The following is a 19,437-nucleotide window of genomic DNA, read 5'->3' as shown; positions in this document are numbered from 1 at the left end:
AAGGTATTAGGTATTTGGTAGGTTTGATTTTTTAAGGCACTAGTGCTATTTATTGTTATTATTATATAATAATGATATTATTATTTATTATTAAGTTAATACACGCATTTGGAACAATAGTCTTATAGCAATCACTTACCACTTCTAAAGGACATGTTCAGTGCTTGTCTTAAGCATGGAAATTGTTGCCTTTAATTTGTCACAAAGTGAACTTTTACCCTTTTCTTTTTTTTTGTAGGTCATTTAATGTGAGAAGGGCAACAACCAATGACATACCTGGTGCTGAAATGCTCATGAAAACCCTTAGCTTGAATGAAAGTATATTGAATGACTTGAAGATATTTACTTTGGCTCACAGGGATCCAGTGAGTATTTGTTGCAAATATACTTACAAGAGAATTGGAAAATACTGTTAAAAACACACGGAATTTATTGCATTACTCTAAACTAATATACTGTACACATAGTATATAGGTACTCAAGTCAGTACCAAGAGTCAGCATAGACTGTATTCAGTCTGATTGGATACTTAAACTAACCTGTGTCCTATACCAACTACCCTCTTCTTTGCAGACTCCTCAAATGCAGGGACAGAAGCAGGCTGGATGCATTTTTTTGGCCACCCACTGCTTGATTTGCATCGTTTCTTTTTCTTGAATGCACATCTGGTTGTGTGATGACCTTGTGTGTTGATACATGATGGAGACCTCTTTCTCCTTCCCGTAATGTGGCCAGACATATGCCCATTAGACAGTAGAAAACATCTGTGATTTTTGTTGTGCAATGGAAAATGCTGCATAGACAAAAAAACCCAGCACTACCAGTATCAGACAGCTGTATGAAAATCCATTTTATATAGCTGTTGATGGAGAATACCTGATTTAATTAATGTTCTTTCCTAAGATTGGGACTTAACCTCTCACTGAACTAGTGGCTGAACTTACAGCACTCCTGTAGCAGCTAGATCATAACTGAAACTTTAGCTCAAAAGTTCTGCATGGTCAAGAGCCCAACCATATACACTGTTTAAGCATTATGCTTTGAGTTAAAGAAGATTGGTTAAATTGGGATAGCGTGTAGAATGGATAGGGGGAGGAAAGTATTGTAACTGTGATCGTGTGGTGAAATACACAGCTAAGATTAAAAAAAAAGAGAGATTGCTAATGAAATAGGAAAGTCCATGTGTTGCATTTGCCTTGCAGGATGGCATCCCAGGGCAGGCTTTCATAGCAGAAGTTTTGGATCAGATAGTTGGCATTTCTGTCATTAGAGATGAAATGGTAAGTTCTGTTCCTGTGATGTATGAAAACTGTAACACTTAGCCCTCAACACTAAGGGCTGATTTTCATACCTGCCACTACAGTTGCACCTAAAAGGAGGTATATGTAAAAGCTACCACTTCCGTTAACTTTCTTCCTCTCTTTCAGCTCTGTTCTTTCCCTTCTCATAGGTGAGGATTGATACATAATGAAACAAAAATCATCCTGTTATTTGCAAGACAGTCTTTCTGTGTTCTGAAAGTGTGCCTTCTGCACCTCTTTTTGGTTCTTTAGCACAAAGCCATTCTGCCTCTAAAAGTGTTATGATCCCCTGTTTTCCCCCCTAATTTCTGCAGTCAGTAAGCAGTTCTGCCACACATGCTGCAAAGAGTAGTAGTTGTCTTTCTAGCTTTACTTTATCAACATTTTTCTCCAACAGTAGATTCTGAGTGATTGTGAGTCTCAAAACAAAGAAAAAGCTTACGCTGTAATGGAGTTCAAAAGGAAGACAGTGTTGCACTTTATTCTGAAAAAGTAAATGTTCTTTAAGGCTTACTTTTGTGGCATTCTGCTATGGCTGGAAAGGCTAGGTTTAGATTGTTCAGCAGCTGTAAAGTTGAGCTCTTAATATTGACTAGTCACTCCTATTTTCGAAAATAGCTCTTAATTATATTAAGAGCATTGTGATAAGATGATGTAGCAATTTCTCTTGAGTGTATAAATGTGCAAAACTCTCAGCTTATTACTTCCACAGGGAAGGCTTCTTGGAGGGCATTTCTTACACAACTGTTCTCTGTAGAATTCCCCTTTTTCAGTTTAAGTTTCATGAGAGGACAGTCTTGGCTCCTCTGTCTCGAACTCAGCAAAACAAAGTTGTGTTGGTTTTTTTCCCGTCCGTGAATGTTCATTAACATGTATCAGACATTGTTGTGAAAGGGTCAAATATGCACTTCCTGTAAATAGAGGTGGCCAAGCTGCAGGAAATAGATTTTGATCCAATGAAAAGATTTTCAAGAAAAAAAGTAATTATTCGGTGTACTTTAATTGACAACAACCCTCAAAGACACTCAATGTCAGAGTTGGTATTTAGTTCCTAAACGGATTGAAAGCAACTCATTGTCACTTGCTAAAATATTGTAAATGTAGCTGTTTCATCACTGCTGATTTCCAAACTCTTGTTTTCCAGGATATTGAGTATATTCAGTCACATTACAATGTTGATGATTTTATCAATTTTAATCACCACCAGCCAGAGGAGCACGGACATCTTTACCACTTTGTCTTGAATCCTATATTTCATCACTATACAAAACACTTTCTAAAGGAGATTCTTCGCTTGGCCCACAAGTCTTCTCTTTACTATCCTATTTATCCACAGTATGTGGAAGGCAAGGTAAGGAGCAAGTGATTTGTACTTCTTGTATTATCACCTTTGCACACTTTATTTTTCCCTTTGCTTCTGACTGTAAACTGGAGTTTGCTTTGCAACCTGCAGCAAACTGTACTTGCTTTTCTTTGCACTCATGGTCATAGCTGTTGCTTAGTAGAGTTAGTCTGTAGGGTGCTCAGTAGTGCCTTTGAGTCCAGACTTACCCAGTATCTTCAGGAAGTGTCTGTAGAAGCAGAAATTTGAAGTGTACTTGGTCTTGGCTCTCTACCTAGTCTGTGAAGAGAGAAAAGCTCTCATGAGGGATTGGGTCCTTCTTAGCTGAGTCACTCTTTGCAAGTGTCTGTTTCTCAATGGAATCTGGAGAAGCCTAGGGCAAGTGTTTTCTAAATTTGTTTAGATGCCTGAAGTTGCACACATTAGTGTGTTGTCCTGGGAGCAGCACGGTAGAGGAATAATTTGTTTGCTCTCTTTCTGGGGGAAGTACATCTGCTAACTTACATGCTGCTGCTGCCTTGTCCATCCTTTCAGCCACCTCCATAAATGTGCTGTAGTACTGCTAGTGAAGTTTCTGCCCTTTCTGGTCCACTCCAAATAGAATGGTTCCAGGATGAAGTAGCAGGCATCCACTGTTCCCACTCCTGCCCAAGTGAGGACCCTGTGTCTGAATTGTAAGCTGTAGTTCAGGTCTGACTTTGTTTCTTGCCCTTGTATTGGATGTGTAGGTGAAGAAACGAGAAACTCACGACTGAGGAGAGCAACACGATAGTTTTTATTCAATTGTTTTTACTAAGCTAATACACCTGGTATACCTTTGTCACTTGCAAGCTGGTTACCAGTCAGGTTTTCAATGACAAGGTATAAAGCTCGTATCATGTATTTGTATTTAATGGTGATTTGAAGTTCTTGTCATAGTTTAATAATAGAACCTGATTATGTTCTACTGTCCCACATACTGCCACACAGATGCATCACTGATTTTGAGAGGTACCAGTGTTTGTTGAGATTCAGGACAAAGTGGAGGGCTGGGAAGAAAGAAAGGAATGATGTCACAGGGCATAATGTAGCATGAGTAAATGCAAGGGAATTATATTAAAAGCTCATCCAGGTAGTGTACAAGAACTTCAAAAGTAACATAGGAACCCTAGACTGTGTTTCCTCAAAAGTCAGTGGGCACAGAGCACCTCATTGTCATGGCTGCTGCCAGTGTCAGTGGAGAGCACACAGTGCATCTGGAGGGCAGGTCAGCCATCGATCATAACCACCCATCATAGGGCAGCAGGAATTGCCCTCTGGAGATGCTTGTCTCTGACTCTGGGGGTGTCTGCATGGCCAGCTAAAGTAAGCACCTGGCTTTTAGATGGTGACTGAGATGAGTTCTGTCCTCGGTGACCTAAGTGCTTTTGAGATTGCCACCGTTTTTAACGTAGGAATTTTGACAGGTTAGACATAGGTACATTTTCAGAAGGATATTTTTTCCTGCCTACTTATGTGGAGTTTTACTAAGTGTTCTCTTGAGGAACCAGTGTCCTTGCCTAGCATTAAGTTCTCAAGATTTTTAAGAGGCACTTACAAAATGCAGTTTAATGGCAGTGGATGGAGGAGAAAAGTTAAGTCTTCCTAGTGATTCCAGTTTGGTCTATTTCCAGGCTACAGAGTTCCTTTAAGTTACTTTAGCTTATCATTGCTTTCTAATAAGCAGTGTGATATTTTGCTCAGTTCTCAATAACATCAAGTTTTTTCACTAGTTGTGGATGGAACAGTACTTCAGTGTGATGTAGCTTGCATTAATGTTTGTTCTCTGTTTCCTGTAATTCTCTTCTTTATTTTTTCTCCTTTGATGTCATAAATGATGACAGAGGCAGTCATGCTGCAATAAATGGAATACAGCTACTTCTAATGATCCATGCTATTCACATCAGCATCAGGGGTTTTGTTCACTGCAAGTTTGTGCCAGTTTATTAACATTTATCACTTGGATGAAATTGACATTTTAGTTGGTATAGAATTTCTATATAAATTCATAACCATTCTTTGCCAAACAAGCAAAGGTTAGCAGCAAGCAGATAACATAGCTTAATGAGGTCAAATCAAGCTGATTCATGACCACTGCGGAGAAAAATATCCTCCTGGGGAAAATACTTGTGCTGAAAAATCCCATAAACCAAACCACTTGTTTATCTGTCATTCCCACAGAGATAGTAATGTAATTACTCTCATAATTATCTTCATTAGTGTCAGGAATTATCTGCAATTCATTCCTCTGCTCTGAGTATGTTTGTTTATTTGCTGATTTTTCTCTCAGATTTAGCCAACAGAGCTGAGAATTTTGTATTTGCAAAGCCATACAGGAGACATCTGTGATGTGCTGTTCTGACATTCTCTCTGCTGAAATATAGATTGCTGTCATTCAGTTTCAGAATCCCTGTGCCCATTCCCTGACATCTGCCCTTCATTACATGGTTCCCGTGCGACCGAGACGACAGATTGTCTATCCTCTGGAAGAGCTTGGCATAAACGCTCCATCAGAGCAAGTCTCCAAGGATCAGGTGGGTAACAGAAGCAGCAGCAGACAAGAGGCATAGTGCCAGCTAATGCAGGGTTTGGCAGATGGGGTGGCATTACCGTCTTCGTGTTGATAGGTTGCTTCTTAATTACATTGAACGTGGTATCCATACCCTCACAATCCCAGCTCTGCTTCTGCTTGACCGTCGCTTCTCCCAGCTTGAATTTCAGCCGTGCTGCAAACAGCAGTTGCCTAACCACAGCATTTACTAAATGCTCACATGTTAATGGTATTTTTTCATGATGCCATTTTAAAACTCCCATTTTAAAACTCCCAGTATGTTTTTAATGCTCTGACTTACTGTTCAGCCCTTCCTCCTGGTAAGTTTATTTAGGTGTTACACTCTGCAAGTGGAAGACTGACAGTGTCATGCTCCTGACTATTTCTGTAGAAATTGCTCAAGTAAATTTGCTGTGAAGATGGCTCCTTACAAGAGAAGTAGCAAAGATGAAATATTAGGAAAAACATCATTAGTGATGGATACTCTCAGTAGGTAGCTGTAATTTCCTAAGGAAACATAATTAGGGAGCTTTATGTCTGCCTACTAACTTCCAGTTGGCTGAAGTGGGCTCCCATATAATATTTTCAGTGCTATCCTTTTCACAGTTAGTCAGTATTTTTTGGCATCCAAAACTCTTAATTAGGAAGCAGTTGGCAAAGCAAAACCTAGAACATGTCTGGAGCCATTGGTCCAAGTCTGTCTTTGTTGAACAGTCTTTCCTCGGTGTATGTACACCTGCCTTCCTCTTCTCAGCACAAGAAACTATTGAATGCTTTCCTTTAAGCTACTTCCTATTTTATCTGTAAAATGAACTGTTCTTTTACCAGAAGAGCTCATGTTGTCATTGTTGGAGCTGTAAAATCACAGGCTTCCCATGTCTGAGAGTTTTGCAGGTCTGTTATCTGCTCTCACAGTGAGGGTATTGTTTAAAATCTCCAAGGTTTAATGAATTTCTATTTAATACAATGTGTGAGTTTCACTAACAAAGTTTTGCTGAAAAACAACGAAGGCTAGCCCCTGTATAAGTATCCATGCATATGCACTGGCATGAATTATAGATTTCTGACAGACTGTGTTCCACCAAAACTGACATCTGGGGTTGATCCCTAGGTGTAATTTGAGGATAAAGCTAGTCTGCTACTGCTGCCTGTAGTTTTCTGAAATACCAAGAATTTGAAACCATGTGCAGCTAAATTGACTCTTCTTTTGAGTGAATGAAATGACCTTTGGCCACCATACGCTGGGAAAGCTTTGTAACTTAGGGGATGACTTACCATAGGGGACTGAGTGTACTTGTAACAGTAAGAAGCTGGTGCTGCTTTTAGATCTTGGATGTTTTGTTAGCACTGATGGTAGCCATCCATAAGGCATTTGCCCTTTCTAATGTTTCAGAAAGAAAGATTGATCCTCATCAGTAATCTTGCACTTCCCTGCAAAATCGTGCACTGAAGTTGAAAATAAAATGGAGGGAATTTTACAAAACTGATCTAATTTCAGTAGGCACAAAATTCTTATACTTCTACCTTTTTATCACAATCAAAAGGCCTGCCTAGATGCTCTGTACAGAGGAAAACACAATCCATGTTGCAAAGAGCAGAATATAGCACCAAGGAGTTAAATGTGAAACTCTGCAAAATGGAAAGGCTGAGAATTGTCTCCTTAGACAGTAGTGAGACAAGGGCAGGCACATTCTGGTCACAGAAGGTGCTAGCAGGCTACATAGTGAGGGAAATGGAAACACAGTGTCGTAAGGAAAGTGGGGGGTAGAGAGGGAGGAAAAAGAAAAGCAAAGAGACTGGAGTAGGAATTAGTGGGAAGTTGTCTGAGGTAAGCACCTGGATAGCAGTAAGGAGAAAACATCTATCATTAATGTTATGATGGTTCTAAACAAGACAGGGGCAGGATCTTGCAGGATCTTAAAAGCTTTGAGCAAGCAGGGATTCAAAGTAGTTGAGACCACTCTTCATTTCTTTATCACACCTCTCTCCTCTAGCCTGCCAAGCTTGTTTCAGCTGAGGAGTATTAGCCTGCCGATATTAGAAAGCACTTCTTTCTGACAGTGTTACCACAGGCCCGCTTTGTTCCTGAGCGCTGGAGGACGTGTTACCACTGTAATTTTCGGTTTAGATGGCTCTGCAGGGATGACAGGGTTTTTTCCCATAAACTACAACATAAAGATAATGAATGCAGGTCAATTTCAGAAATGTAACATTTTCATTTGACTGCCTATCCTAATTAATAGTTTGAGTATCTATCGCTTATGATAGAGATAACTGTAATGAAGTTCTTGCTTTGATACCCACAAGATGCCCCTTGATATCTTAGCCATCAACATCTGCTTCTCATCTACTGCTTTTTCAGCTGCCTTCTTCTTGTTCCAGCCTTTTTGAGCTATTTTCCTCCTTTTCTTGCTGCAAAATGTATTTTTTGCCAGTAACAGCTTGGGGCTCAGCAGCTCAGCCAGTCAGTGCCTAAGCACAGCTCTTGATTTGTGCGTATATATCTCTGTAGGCTATTAGTGGCACACTGGGAGCCCTGGGGCTCCGTCAGTTTGTGTAGCTCTTTAATACATTCCAGCCTGCCTGTGAGCATGAAGAGATTCGCTCATAAATATTGACCCACTGCCGATAACTGAACCAGGACCCACAAGGACTCTTTCCAGTTTCTTTCCTCCAAAGGCAAAAGCAAAAGCAGCAATCTGAATCACAAAAGCTTTGCCCTCAGCTAATTCTCATGCCTTGCCAGTCCAGATGGATCTTGGCTGTGCTGGAGAGGTGGTTTTCCTGCAGGTCTGGATCAGTTGTTGCAGGCAGATGAGCACCAGAAACTGTTAAATCTCTGGTAACTTGTTCTTGCTGTCCCTGTGTCAAATCTCTCTAGTCTACTGCACTGAATGGCAGGAGCAAAGAAGGGGAAGCCCCATGTGCCACCCTGCCATGGATTCCTGGTGTGCTCACTCCTGCTTCTGTCAGGCAGCATGAGCTGTGTTTTGTGGTGTTTAACAAAGCACAGGTCCTTCTTGCTGTACCAAGAGATTTACTCTTACAAGGTAGAGAGATTTACTCTTAAAATCCAGAAATTTACCATGTAAAAACATCACTTACCTTTACCCAAATGACTATGTAACTGCAGTTTTGCAGCCACACTGTTCTCCCCTTGTCCTTGTGATATTGGTTCAATATTGTTTCTAGTTTGAGTCAGGCTTTTGGTTTGTGTTACCCCTTTGCTTATTGTTAAAATGACTATGACTTCAAAGAAATACAGAGTTTAGGAACTCTATCTCTTCCTCCTTTCTCTTGCTTGGCCTTTTTATCAAAGCTTTGCACAGGTTTTAAGGCAACCACAAAGGTTTTTACTGTCTCTTAAACCAGAACTCTGTGCTGCTTCATGTCTGCATGTGAAGACCCATCATTTCCCAAGCAGTGGCTCTCCATTTCCTAAAGGGCTGCAAATTCTTATGAACATAGTAGTATCTTCCTACCATAGTCAGTAATGACAGAACATGTTTTTACCCCACTCCTTGAGATGGAAAATACGGTTTGCTGCTGATTTTCTGTGTCCTTTCTTACAAAACTCTACCTCTTAGTGCTCTACTGAAGAGATTTGGAGAAATTGGGTAAAGATTGACTGAGAAGGCACCACAGGGGAGGCATTAAGCTCCCCTGTCTCCCATTGCAGCTCTCTGGAACGGCACAGATGCTAACAGTCTTATTTGCATCTAGTCCTGGAAGTACCCAGGCTTTGGGATGCCTGTTCAGCCTGTGCCTCTGCAGCAAGCACATCAGAGGTTCCACACATTAGCTCAGAACTGTGTCGGGCCATACATCTGCTGTGCTCTTGGGTTTCAGGGGACAGACTTGAAAAAGCTCCTGTCTGCTCATTAGATCAAACGCTTTCTACAGCTGTTCCAAATCAAAAGGAAGTCTCTGATTTTTGTATTCGGAATTGGTAACCAGTATTGCAACGCCAACTGGCAGAAGATCCAAAGATTCAAAATCTTAATTCCCACAGTGTTAAAACAGATTAGATTATTATTGTGGTTTGCACAACTGTCAGTCATTTCAGTCATGTTACGTTAAAGAAAGGTTACAACAGAATGCTAAACATCTTATAAAGTGCTGCTGGCCTTTACAGTGCATGTAATTAATGGTGGGGTAGAAAACTATAGGTAATGAAATAATTTGTAATGATTTCTTCATAAATAAACAATTTATAAACTTGTTTGCTTTATCACCATCTGGGAGCATTCTGTTATCCATCTGCTTCATGTAATTATCAATAAAAGGGAAGAATAGGTGATATAATTAACAAGAATAACTTGTCCACAATGAAGAACAGAAATGTCATACATCTGTTGAAGTATTTTTTCGTTTCTGCCTTTCCATTATTATTCATACTATTGGTTTATTACATTTTTGTAGTTCATGGCTGCATTCAAGCTGTCAGGTTTTACTGCACAGTTCAGGGTTGTTTTTTCTGCTGTACCTCATAAAAATGAGACAAAACAGTTATTAAAGCACTGCTGAAGCCCATGCAGTGTTGTATAAACTTGTTGATAAAAAAAACCCAAACAAGACCAACACTTTTCAGTTAATTTTGTACTTGGCTGATGCTACAGGTGCATTGCAGGAAATGTTTACATCAGGACAAGAAGTGGTGAGTGAAGAAGGGTCAGGCAAAAAGATGGAGTCAGGCCAGCTTTGTGTTCTCTGAGCTAGTGCAATTTTAACTTGCCCAAGAGTTGAGTGTTGGCAGGGTGGCTGGATAGATGCCCAGGAAACGGCTCGAGGGGAGAACACCTTCACAGCATGGAGTTCTGTGCTCCTTCACTGGCCATGATTTCAGTTCTGTGTGATTCAAGTGCTTTCTCAGCCATCCTTTATTTCAAAAAACCCTCCAAACAAAAGCAACGTCCATGTTACATCCTTTAATCTATTAATTTTCATCAAGAAAGTCAGCTGAAAGTTGGTTAACCTGACTGAAAAGCACACAGAGGACCGTACCAGGATAAATACTGTTTTGAGTCTGAAGAACGGTTCTCGTGTACATAGAAGCGGGTAATGCAGTGAAGGAGGAGGTGGCACCCTTTGTTCTGAGCAGTGGTTTCTCAAACAAAAATTAGCTATCAGGTAAAAATGAAAAATATCTGAACCATTTTGAATCTTGATGGAAACTCACTTCTGGGGCAGCTTGTTTAAAAAGGAAAACAGACCATTAATATATGTGTATATATATATATATATACACACACACACACACACATATGAGTGTATAGGAAACTCCTCTCTAGATGACAGCGTCTCCCCCAGCAAACTCTCAAGGCGTTTCTCTCTCTGTAGCTTCCACTTCCTAACATTTAGGCCAACTGATGTAATAGTTGCCCTGACCCTTCGCTTGTGTGCTAATGCCTCTGTGTAGTTGAGACATACCTTCCTCAGTATTTCTTACTGAAAAAAATTGGAACAGGATATTCATTGTTTTGGATCAACAGCCGAGACTGAGCATAGTCCTTTACTCTGACCTATCAAGGAAGAGGAGTGGAAGGAACTCAGGATTGGACTAGATGATCTCTCGAGGCCCCTTCCAACCTGTAAGATTCTGTGGTTCTGTGATACACTGACAGTTAACACCTTGCTGTTGAGACAGAGGAAATGGACAGGACGTTTGGCTGCAAGTCCCAGCTAGTCTAGAGAGTGCAGCTAAAAAAATGTAGCTCAGTGGCATTTGAAAGATAATAAACCCAAGGAGTTAAAATAAGCAGATTTTGAAGCGTGAGGGGAGAGGCTGTGTACAGCAGAACAATCTATTCTGAACAAGCAAAGTTTTGTGCTTCTAACTCAACAGCTGAGAGATACTGAGGGAACAAAGTTTTTCACCTTATGCATCTGAAGAGAAGTGGCAAGTGGACAGGCAGAGATACAAGTCCTATAAAGCAACAAAGCCTTTGCTTTGGAGCGCATGCCCACCTGACGTGCAGATGTGTTTCAGAGCACGTCTCAGCGCAGCCTACAGAGTTGTGGGCAGTATCTCTTCCACATCATGGTCTGTAGGCATCACCACGGAAATGGCCGTGCTTCTGTAGATGCTTCTCCCCAGCTGTAATAAAAGTCGAAAGCGCAACGAATTACTAAGAGTGGTTAAGAAATGCTGTTGGTGCTGTTTTACTCTGTAGTTGTTTGCCTTATAGCAATGTGTATTGTGACTTTGCAGAAAATCTGTAGTCACAAGAGGTTTCATTTTGGCTCGGTTTCAGTTCTGTATGAATTCAGTTGGCACTGGAATGTACAGAAAGTGGCTAAAATGTGAAAAGGTTGTGATGGATGTTTCTAATCATTAAAGGCTCCACTAAGATAAGAGAGTAAACGTAGCACAGAGAGCCTAGGCAGGATGGGCAAGATAATGCCCTGCTTTTCAAAGATCACGAATCGTGTATCAGAGTGAAACCAGAAGCATTCCTGCGTGTGTGGATATTTGGATACACGTTGGTATTACAGAAAAGGCTTGGTGTGTATAGTTTTCAGTTAGCCAGGAAAGGAGTATTAATTTTTAAAGAGTAACTGTTGCTTAAGATGCTATTGTGCTTGAGTAATGAATTTTTAACGCTTTTGTAGTACGGGCATGGATTAAAATCCATTATTTATTGTACCTCCACCTGGTTGGTAAAGGTGATGATTTTATAGCACCAGCAGTCATGCAAACACAGTCATTCTGAACTGATGGCTGGTAATAAATTTCCTTACTGTAAATGTCAGTGGGTTTTGTGTGTTGCTGCCATTACATCCTGTTTGGAAGGCTGAATATGACACAATTATGGGAAGCACCAGATGGCATCATTAACAGGAATGCTCTGAATGTTTACCACTTATGTGCATGTGTGAAATTAAAAGTAAGATGACCTATCTTCATTTTGAAAGCATGGTGTCGGCGCTATACAGGTGTTAATGACATTTGCAGCAGACTAAAATAGTCATTTCTGCCCAAAAACAGGTCAGAATTGACTTAAAGCTCTTGCAAAGCATTTTGTAGATTGACTTTGGAAGTCAAATCCAGCTGGTAAGAAGGGCATAGATATTTTTCCCACAGAAAGGTAACGTTTGTTATTACAAAATGGAGAACCACAGCTGCTGTCACCAGAACGTGACTATCGTGAGCTGCGGATCAGTCTCTGCTAATATCCTCAGACTGTTGTTTGGTTACCTCCTGTTCTTTATTTTCACCATAAAATGTGATGATTTTTGGTCATGTGATTTTTTTAAAGCTTTTAATGTTCTCTTTCTGCTACGTTTTTCAATGAATTCAATACATTTAGCAAATACTCCCTCTGTTGCTGTGTCTCTATGCAGAGCCGGCACCGTGGACAGAGATGCTTCTGTCTCATCCCTTTCCAGAGCACACAATTCTCTTTTCATACGGGTACTGGGGAAGTTGTGATGCATTGTGGTGCTTGGAGAAGTCCTTGGAGAGAAACCTTCCTGAGACAGCAGACATTTTTTCCAGTTAAGCTTCCTCAGGCATATTCAGGTTTTTTCATGGTGACTTTTAGAGCAGGGCCAGAGAGGTGAAGCAGGACTTGCTTAAAATCAAAGCTTAAGGAACTCCTTTCCTTCATTGTAGAAGAAAATAGTTCAATATCTGGAAATGCTGGTGGTATTTTCAGGCACATGTAGAGGCTGAAAAAGCATGCATTTTCCAATAGTTTTTGTTCGTATCTCTTGGCAAACATGGATTTCTCTCTCTTTTTTTTTTTCCCCTTGTGATTAAATGGAGCTTGAAATTAAAATAGCTGTTTGTTCACCTCCTTGTTTGCTCGCCATTGTTGCTGACCTCAGCACTAATCCAGGAACAGCTTTGTGAATATTTTTTACTCCTTCTGATGTTTCTTACAGTAACAGACTTCATATTGCGTAGATCCTGTACAGGAGTAACTATCACTTGGGTTTCTCAGTGACAAATGTTAAATTAAAGCAAAAGCCTTGCAGATAGGTGTGGAATCCCCCATGACAGGTCAGGGAGAGTCCCTGTGAATGGTTCCCTGTTACGGCCTGTAGTAATGAGGGATCTGCGACGGTGCTGGGCACATAACAAGTGAGTCAGACCTGTGCTTATCTTGCAGTGCCCTGAGCAGTCCTTCTGAATTCAGGGGCACCTTAGCATACTTAATTTAGCAAGCACTTACGTGTCTCTAGCTTCCTTAGGCCCACGTCCTCAGTGTGCAATGAAATCAGGTCTACACTCTGCTGCATTATGGAGTCTTTGCATGAAGAGTTCCAGCAATGGGTAACAGATTTTAACACACTGCTGATGTTTTACTAGGACACTTTTACCAGTACCCATTTCAGAACAGAGCACTGCTCCTTTTCTGTCAAAGTTGAAATCCTCTGACTGACTTGTCTTTTCATTTTTGGGTGTTCAAGCTTCCACTTTTTCTGTTCAGGCGACAGGATCAGAACAAGGCCCATTGTAGAAGAATTACAATACATACTTTTAGAAATCCTACAAATAGTCCAGAGTTTTAAAACAGAACTAAAAGGAACTACAAAACCTTCCCCATCTGGGCTTGTACCATTAACATGTATTGTTGAGTACGTGTACGATGAGTGTCTTCCCAGGCAAAGTGCAAACTGCTCAGCTGCCCAAATGGGAGATCTGGGCAGCCACAGTGAATGTGTGATGCTTGACATGGTTTGACAGTGCAGAGGAAAAAATGGCCACAAACTTGTTGACTAAAACCAAATAATTCTTTCATGTAGATTTCCCATTGGTTGCTTAGGGTAGAAGATTGGGGAACTTTTAGTGCTATAAATTAACCCCACTGTGAGGGCATAAGTGAAAGCCATGATTTACATGCCGGGTTTGTGTTTTCAGTGGAGCACATAAGCATTTTTGATGGAGGTGGAGTTTGAAAGCCCCTGAGTGGATGGTACTGGCTGTCCACATGCAGAAATGACCACCGCAGTTCCAGGACAAAGGGCCCTGTTGTCAGCAGTGGGTGCTGATGTCTGGATGGCCCTCTGCCCTTCCAGGTGGGGAGAGGCTGGCAGACAACAGGGTGGAGAGAAGGGAAAATAATCATCTTGATAATGAAGGAAAATGCTTTTTTTTTCCTGAGCTCTGTATGCCTTTTCTAATGTTGGCAATTATTGCTTGCTGCCTTATGTTAGTTAATGATTGCTGTTTTATTTAATAAATCAGATACAAAAATAAACAAGTTACAGTTTGCTATTGACCTATCAATTACTATGTCTGATTATGCCTCTGGGGAACATATGTAGTCATTTGTCCTGACATTTTGTTAAAATAAGGTGGTATTATGGGACCAATCCACCTAATTCCTTACTCCCTGGGGCCATTTAGTGTACTTAACTGCTAGAAAGGTGATTTCTGAAGCATGACAGCTGTTGGTGTTGGGGCTATTGTGCGGTGAACAAAAACAGTTACGTTCTTCTCATATGCTGCCTTTGTGTCATTGATACAGAAGCCATTTCATAAATTAGATACAACTCTTCCCGAGGAAATGTTGTTACTGCTTTGTGTTCATTGTTGGAGTACGTTTTAAAAAACCCTGACCGACACAGCACGGCAGTGGGAAGAGATGTTTGAACTTGGCATTGCTCTAAGGTCTGTTGGTTGATACTATTAGCTGCTGGCATTCCTGTCTAGTTATTCTGGTTGATTAGGTGCATTACAATTAGTTTCAATTCGTGTTCTTTTTTCCATTTTAGTCATTTCCTTTAAAGCTGCATTTCAGCAGAAACATCACTAGTAGTTTTTCCTCCACAAGGCATTGCCTTTCTGGAAGGTTGCAACTCTCTGTGTGCACCAAGAAAAGCCTGTCAGAGTGCTTGCCTGCAGAGCTCACAGGCCCAAGGAATTTGGATACCAAGATTAGGGCCTTCAGCACAGTATCCTCGGGGCTTGTTTGTGCTACTATGAGATCTCTGCAAGCACCAGCACTTGCAGAAACGTGTTGTAGTTCGGGCCTACCCATGTAGTATGTTAGAAAAAAGAAAGTCCAAGGTTTGTTTTAAGCAGGAGGGCGATGACTTCAGTAACTGACATTGGTTCTTCTCAGTTCTTAAAATCTCTTCCAGTGGTGTATGGTTTTCATGATGCAGAAGGGGGGTTTAGTTTCTGAAATGTGGAAATGTTATATTTTCATTTGTGAGGAAAACCTTTTGCTGGCAAATCCTGCACCGAGAAGTGCTGAACCATGTCATGAAGCACTGGATTTGGATTGGATTGTTCTGCTTGTTCATAGAGACTTGTAGATGACTTGTATAGCAACGATTTGGGCAGCAGTGTGGTCGTTTTATGGCTTAGCCCTGGCTGTTGGAGTGGTTTACTCAGTGCAGGTCTGCTTGTGGGGCTGGGGCATGTACTGGGTTTCACACATCTCACTTCATTAAACAGCCACCACGGGCCAGGATACTTTTTTAAGATACCTTCTGGAATTTTCTTAGTGAAGTCCAGTCCCTGAGAGGAGTCTGGCTCACCACTGGATGTCATCATTGCACTGTGGCGGGCTGCAGCCAGAAGAACATTTATCTGGCAGTAAAAAATGATGCTGCCTGACCCAAGACAACATCTAATTTTGTCACGTTTTAAAATTGGTTGCTGTGCAGTGATGACAGTTTGTAAACAGTTGGTCTGTAATTCTTCCTTAAGGCATGGAACAGCACTCTGATGTGTTTTACAAACCAGTCTCTACCTTCTGTAGTGAGGCTGTGCTGAAATCTCAGCTGTGGGTCTCCACCATTGCGAAGACACAGTAATTAAAGGTCTCTTGGGGTCTCAGTGTGCCTTGTACTTCTCGAGAAGGCCAATGTCATTACCGTAGCTTTAAAATAAAATACTTCATCTCCATTTATTGAGTTACTCTGTCAGCTAATATATAGAGAATATATTTCTGCTGTAATGTCACAGGAGGAATTCTGAGGACTTAATTTTATTAGCCTTGTCTCCTATTCATAGTAGAGGATAACCTGTTAGAAGTCTTAGATTGCTTCCTGCCTGAGTGGCTCAGCAGAAATATATAGAAGTGTCTGACAAGTAATAAAAGTAGTTCTATTTTCTGTTGTCCCTTCAGTCCATTTATGAATCTGCAGTTACATATCTGTGGAGTGGAAAGGTATACAAACCAAAGCAATAAGGGAAATGCAAAGTGCATTGTACTGCAAGGTGGAAAGTATTTCCCTGTCTTTCATCAGAAAATTGAAAACTAAATATAGGTCAGGCAGAAAAAAGAAGTCAAATGCAGTATTATCTCTTGTCTCTTTCTTGCATATTTGTTTCGAGAATCTCTGTCAGCTACTGAGACCTAGAGATACAAATGAAAAAAGAAAACCCGTGGAGTTTGTTTTCTTAACCGATGTCTGCATTAGAAGAATGGAAACTGAGAAGCTAGTAATTAGAAACTTCATAGTAATATTTTTGGTCAGATCTCAGCGGCATTGAGGTATCAGTTTACTCATTTGACTTGTTTCAGTGTAGCTGCTCTGTATTTAAGAAAAAGAAGGTGAGTTCTGTCGTTTTTGAAGAGTTTCCAACTGAACACACGAAGATGCTCAAGGTGCAAGTTCCTAATTAATTTACAAGTAATCCCATTTCCATAAGTACAACAGCAAGAGTAAAAACTGCTCTAGAAAGTATGGGAACGGCTTTAGCATTATGTAAATACATGTTCCCCAGGTGTTAGCTAAATGGTAGTAAATTACAGAAGAGGTGATGTTTCCTCCTCTCTCACAAGGACACCATAGCATCTTTTCCAGAAGCCCAACCATTAAGCTCTGATAATTTGCTGTGACCTACTAAACATGCACATATCTCAGCATTTTAGTACCGTTTATCTTATGCTGTGCACAGAAGAACTGTGGTATTAGGCATGTCAATGAGCAGTAGTAAGTTTTATATGAATGCAAGGTAATGCATTGCTGGTGGTTTCATGATTCTTAGCAGACTTTTGCTGGTTTTTGTAACACATTTCTATGTCATTTTACATATGTTTTTTTACAGTTGAGATATTCTTTGAACCACATAAATCGGAAGCTGCTGCTGGAATCTAGAATGTCGGTCAACACTCGAGTTGTGGTGGTTGGTGCATCCGATGTTGGAATCGCTTTTCTGGAAACACTTGTTTTCTGGTAAGTTTTTCACTTCCTTTACTGAGAACAGAATGTTACCTTTTCCTTGAAGGAGCTTGCTTTCTCCATTTAGAAGCATGCTTTGGGTCTGTATCAAGGTAGGAGACAGTAAAGGTCTGAGTGTGGATGTAAAGAGGTAGGTGCTTGTGTCCTGGCTGACTCAGGAGCTCAGAAGTGCTGACAAAGTTGCTCATAGATCCTCAAGGTGAAGGCTCACTGAAAAGGAGAACTGCATACTCTGAAAATCTCTTTCACCGTTGTTCTTGTACAAAACTGCCGTAGGTGGAGGTTAAGTCTGCAGCCCTTCACGTGTGCTGCATGGCAGCATTGATCCTTAAAGCTGGTTGTGTCCAGTGGGATCACAACTCACTGCCTGAATCCCTCCCTTCTCTTACCTCCTTGTGATGCTGTGTCCTCAGAGCCATGCAGAAGAGTCCGACAGAAGCGTGTTGGGTTGGAATCTCACTGAGATTCTTTTGATTCTGATAACACCTTTTGGTATGTGTGATTCTGCTGAGGGTTTTGATGTTTCGCATTGTTCAGGAACCAAAAAGTGGTTCTTTCTGGCTCTTCTACCACTTTTGCTGTAGACCCTAGAGTGAGTGTGGGAATGGTAAGAAGTGGACACTGCTCTCCAGCAGCCTCAGCCTGCTCCACAGCCCACCAAGAGCACAGGCCATTAAAGAGTTTTTTGTTAGTAAAACCACAAATTGAATTGCTGTGGTTACCTTGAGTTGTCCAAACTGGAGTAAATAAACTGTATTTACTGATTGAGAAGGGGAATAAATGCATGCAACTGGTTTTGTACCTTCCACTGTCTAAGCCAGAGTAAACTTGTGGACAAGCTCTGCTGTTTCACAGACTTTCCAAAGTTAGAAGAGGGGTACCCTTTCTCTGATATCTCACTGCTTGCACCTTATGTGCCAATACTCCATACCAGTACTAGGGAGTTACCAGGAAGTCAGGCTGTGGATGTGAGAATGCAGTTATTTTTATGCAACAGTTGTTTTCCGCATAGATTAAACACGTATACTAGGAATGTCTGGAAAGGCTTGCAGAAATGAACATAAAATTCACCTTCTGAATGCGATTGTTACAGCAAAATCTCTGTCACAGCAGCTGAGGGAGTCTGGCATTTCCATGGTGGGCAGAGAACTGGAGATTTTGCCTGGTTTTTGCACTTAAGCCAAGAGTTTGTATTTCTAAAAAATATCAATATGGCAAGAGAAGAAAAAGTTAAAGGGCTTCATAGATGTTGTTATATTGCTGAGCAGTGAATAAAAAATACCCACTTCTTGCTCTTTTTCCTTAGTTCCTGAGTTCCTGTAGAGCATCCCTCTCTTGGGGTAAAACCGTATTCCTTGCATCCTGTTCTCAGCACCTTTTATGCTTTCAGTTCCACTCAAAATTCAGTTAAAAATGTCCTTTAGAGCTATTAGCCACTTTCTTCTTGTTCCTCCTGTGCTGTTTATTTCTATGCTTTCACTACAAAATACTGTGAGGGAAGAACAAACCATGTTTTTGCCCCAGACCTGTCAGGCAGAAGCTAAAGCTTTCTGTAGCAAACACGACATAGATAGTGTTGTGCCTGCAGGGCAATCCTTTATAGGTATCCTCCTCTGCGACACCTCACCAAGGCTTCTCCATCAGGAGTTTTGTTTGGACCATATTCTAGCAAAGAGCTCCTGCAGAACACTTCCTTCTTGGACATGGGAGAGAGGGCTTGTCTGTACAAATGGAGTGTTCCAACTAAGAGACATTGAGTACTGCTCTGAGAACACAGAAAGCAGGCAGTCAGCACTTAGTGCAAAATGTCACAGAATTCATATTAATATATGTATGAATTTAAGAAAGATGATTTTTAAAGTGTTCACATCAGCAGCAGATAAAGTCTCCTGACCAATGTGAAGGCCTTTTAATACAATTTAGTTTAATTTACTCATAATTTTCTAATATTCTTTGCAAAGGTTACATGCACTAAAAATAGCCAGATTGAATCAATTTGCCAGCCCCTAATCCTTAAAAAGAGGAAGTAGTTTTCTCCTCGTTATTCTTCATACTTAATTATTTTACATTATCAGTCA

General features: G+C 40.8%; 2 protein-coding genes across 2 annotated transcripts in view; one reads left to right on the top strand and one right to left on the bottom strand.

The window, feature by feature from the left end:
• SLC24A3 (solute carrier family 24 member 3) overlaps positions 1-19,437 on the bottom strand; it is a 343,101-nt gene that overhangs the window by 228,888 nt on the left and 94,776 nt on the right. The window lies entirely within an intron of this gene.
• Positions 1-19,437, top strand: part of CFAP61 (cilia and flagella associated protein 61) — a 111,623-nt gene that overhangs the window by 24,636 nt on the left and 67,550 nt on the right. Inside the window, exons 12-16 of the mRNA XM_061989412.1 lie at positions 239-365; positions 1,203-1,280; positions 2,446-2,652; positions 5,061-5,195; positions 17,226-17,353. Of these exons, the coding sequence (XP_061845396.1) occupies positions 239-365; positions 1,203-1,280; positions 2,446-2,652; positions 5,061-5,195; positions 17,226-17,353 (675 nt within the window). The remainder of the gene's footprint in view (positions 1-238; positions 366-1,202; positions 1,281-2,445; positions 2,653-5,060; positions 5,196-17,225; positions 17,354-19,437) is intronic.

This window comes from Colius striatus, chromosome 2 (assembly GCF_028858725.1).
Source record: "Colius striatus isolate bColStr4 chromosome 2, bColStr4.1.hap1, whole genome shotgun sequence".
Classification (NCBI taxonomy): domain Eukaryota; kingdom Metazoa; phylum Chordata; class Aves; order Coliiformes; family Coliidae; genus Colius; species Colius striatus.
The sequence above is the reverse complement of the archived record's forward strand: the minus strand, read 5'-3'. Positions and strand labels throughout refer to the sequence as shown.